Source organism: Frankliniella occidentalis, unplaced genomic scaffold (genome assembly GCF_000697945.3).
Source record: "Frankliniella occidentalis isolate FOCC.00 unplaced genomic scaffold, Focc_3.1 Scaffold77, whole genome shotgun sequence".
NCBI lineage: Eukaryota > Metazoa > Arthropoda > Insecta > Thysanoptera > Thripidae > Frankliniella > Frankliniella occidentalis.
Genome location: NW_026267207.1, coordinates 619,212 through 622,382, shown reverse-complemented (window position 1 = coordinate 622,382; position 3,171 = coordinate 619,212). Strand labels below are relative to the sequence as shown.

Genomic DNA, 3,171 nt, shown 5'->3' with positions numbered 1-3,171 from the left:
ATTCAAAGCTCTTTGATGAGTATTATCGATTGGATTGGCTGAGTAAAGTATTTTTGAAAGTGTGTTGTTAATATCGGTCAGATGTAAGAAGCATAATTTTTATTGATGAATATTAGTCGTAATGCCTGCTTGTAATGTTCCTGTTCAAGCCTGATTTGATTTGTTAAGTGCAGCTACTAACACTTGTTGTAAGACTGCCTCCTAAAATGTTACTTACTTTACCATTTTCTGTTTCCAATTGATCAATCCTTTTCAGTGCTACAATTTTTTGTACTTAATTGAATACCCTTTGTTGACTGTCTGAATTATGTTTTCCTTAAATTAGTTATGCAATTGGGATGTTCTGGATTTTGACTGCATTAACTTTGGGGATTCATCACTTGTGCTATTTGCTGCATCTAAAGTAAATCATGCAAAGATTAGCTCAAAATGAATTTGTTTCTTAGTCCATTTTTTTTAGTTTTTACTCATGTAATTTTGTCTATCACTCAAAGAGGCTCAAACATATGGTAAATTGGTCAGGTCTAAAAGCATCAAAAGTGCAAAAAATAAATAAAAATTTAATGATGTAGTCCTTTAATGGAGAAGGTTGTGTCTTAGCAGTACTCCATGACAGAGAGTGTGCAACTGTGGTAAGTGGATAAAGATATTGATCAATAACAATTTGAGAGATTTCTAATGCTCTTTTCATGATGAAATTGTTTTTTTTTTATATATAAAACATATACACTGTATTGTTTCATGATACAACTGCCAAGTTAGCATAGCCAGCTGTAGTTCTGGTTTTGGGAGCAAGTATTTCTGATCTTTACAGTCTATTCTCAAGGTCTCTCTTTAGTTGATTTCCATCTCTCTAGCATACTATATGATTGCTGTCCAGTGGAACCATGACCATAAGTTAATTTAAATTAAATGTGAATTATCAGTTTTTAAATTGGGGTGAAACAACAACTATATATTATCTTCAATGTCTCCCACTTTTCCGTAACGTTTGTTCTGATTGAATGGCTACTAGGATTTAAATGCAACTGATGTAATTACTCTGTTGATCTTAAGGTTAAGTGTTGATACTTGTCTTAATTTTTTGCTAGGAAATGTACTGATTTTATGCTAATGAGTCTAAATTGAGCATTGAAGACTGGCATTCATTCTTCTATTTCTCATCTATCTTACTTTGTTGCATATGAAGATTTTATTTACATTGTTAGCATGAGATATGGAGATTCGGAAGAGCCATGCTTCAATCAAATTCAACCGAGTTCAATCCAGCCAGTAAATGTAACCTACTGATGTGTCCAGTAATGGATTCTGTGGCTTATGCTTCAATATTACAATTAATCTGTCATACAAAATATTGGTGAGAGCAACATCTTTTTACTTGTCTATTTGTGTTGTTTGATGTAGGATGTGCCTTTCAGTACTATATTAATTATTGAAATATATTTGAAAATTTATAAATATGGATTCATGAATTCTTACCTTTTCCTTCATTGTGGTTCTTATTTCTCTTTTATCCTGATATATTCCTCCGATTTAGCAAAATTATATCCTCAGTCCTCATATTAAGATTTGTCAATAATGTGCTGAAGCCTGAGCTTATTTTTAATTTTTAAGAATTGTGATAACAAAGTGAAGGCGCCTTTCAGAAAGGAACAGTAGGATAAACAGTCAGTGGTGGTTGGGTTCATTCAGCTCCTCTTTCCCTTGCATGCCCACTGTCATCCTGAGTGAAATATTTGTGTATTTTCCTTAGCTGGTGCCCTTTAATGTTCATGAGGTCTCTTTCCTTTGAGCAAGTAGTTTGTAACGGTTTCATTCCATATACAATTATTTTTCTAAACTTAATGGTTTCTCCTTCCTGTCCTTTTTGGTGTATTAATATGTTTTCTCGTAATCATAATGCTTTCTCAGATCTCTTCTCTCTTGTTTTAAAATATTTTAATTTATGTTTTTGTTACAATTGCTGTCTTTTTTTCCTTTCTTTAAAGCTGATATTTAAGAAGCTTGCTTTTGAAGAAATTCATTACATGTCCATAACGCTGTACTGTGACTGATTTTTCCCTTACAGTCTGCCTAGAACAACCAGCCTCTGTTTCTGCAATCGAAGATATAGTTGATTCCGACAATGAGACTGACATCAATGAGAGAAAGTGTCTCCTGGCGCAGGATAGGACCAACAGCCCAACTTCAGTATAACTGGTTCACTGCAAATTCTACTTGATATGATCAGTTTTACATCTGAGTTTTCAAGAAATATGTGACTTCCAAGTCACATTACATTTGTATGAGTAATTTAGAAGTTGTCATTGTACCTGAAGGGTGCTACTTTGAATGTTAATTTTTATTTCAAGATTCATGGCAAAACTGGTATGAACTTTCCTCCTCAGCTGGTCATGTGTTCTAAACTTTGATATGATCTCAGTAATTGTTTGCATGGAGTTGGTACCATTAAGGTATGCTACCCTAGAAAACTTAAGTCTATCAGTTTTTATGTTGTTGTTAGTGCTTAATTTGCGGTAGTTTCATTGTTTTGTCGTTTTTTACATCCTGCCTTTTATACATGGCCCTCTGTGATGTAGACAAATCTCCTGTTTAATTTATTTTTTTTCTTTTATACTGTTGTAATGCCTTGTCGTTTAGGAACAAATATATGATTAAAATAGAGATATTTTAGTTTGTTCCTGTCAATGGTACCATGAACATACATTAGACTGACAATTCCTCAAAGCATGTTCAAAAACAAAATTCCTTCTTTATTTTCTGTGGCTTGTGCACCACCACTCTTATTTTATCACACACTTGCCTAATCTCTTGCTTTAATCTAATAACATCATGGCGGAAAAGGGTTGGCTCGGTTGATTCAAAGAAAGATTAACACAGCCATGTAATCTCTTGTATTGATTTGATTTGGATTTTCCCATTGACTGGGGCGAATAATACGTGCGTAGTTCAGTGAGTAGGATTCGAAAAGTCTCACATGTCTGGGAAAATGATTGTTTCCCTATACCACTAGTTTTTTTCCCCCTTTCGCGACAAAAATACATTTGAAAGTCCTCGTGCAAGAAATGTACACCCCAGAGTAATCCTGCCGCGGCTCATGAGTTAAACCTCGCCTCGCCTCGGTGGGACTTTTTCCCATGCCGCCCCCGTACTTCGTGAGGAGCATCACCG

The 3,171-nt window shown here is 34.5% G+C and overlaps 1 protein-coding gene across 8 annotated transcripts in view; it reads left to right on the top strand.

Moving 5' to 3' along the window:
- Positions 1-3,171, top strand: part of LOC113207199 (cholinephosphotransferase 1) — an 18,920-nt gene that overhangs the window by 14,502 nt on the left and 1,247 nt on the right. The window contains exon 11 of one of the 8 annotated variants that reach the window (XM_052268821.1): positions 2,069-2,664. The exons of the other annotated variants lie outside the window; for them this stretch is intronic. Within the exon in view, the coding sequence (XP_052124781.1) occupies positions 2,069-2,196 (128 nt within the window). The 3' untranslated portion in view covers positions 2,197-2,664. Of the gene's footprint in view, positions 1-2,068; positions 2,665-3,171 lie in introns of those variants that run through there. 8 annotated transcript variants of the gene reach the window in all.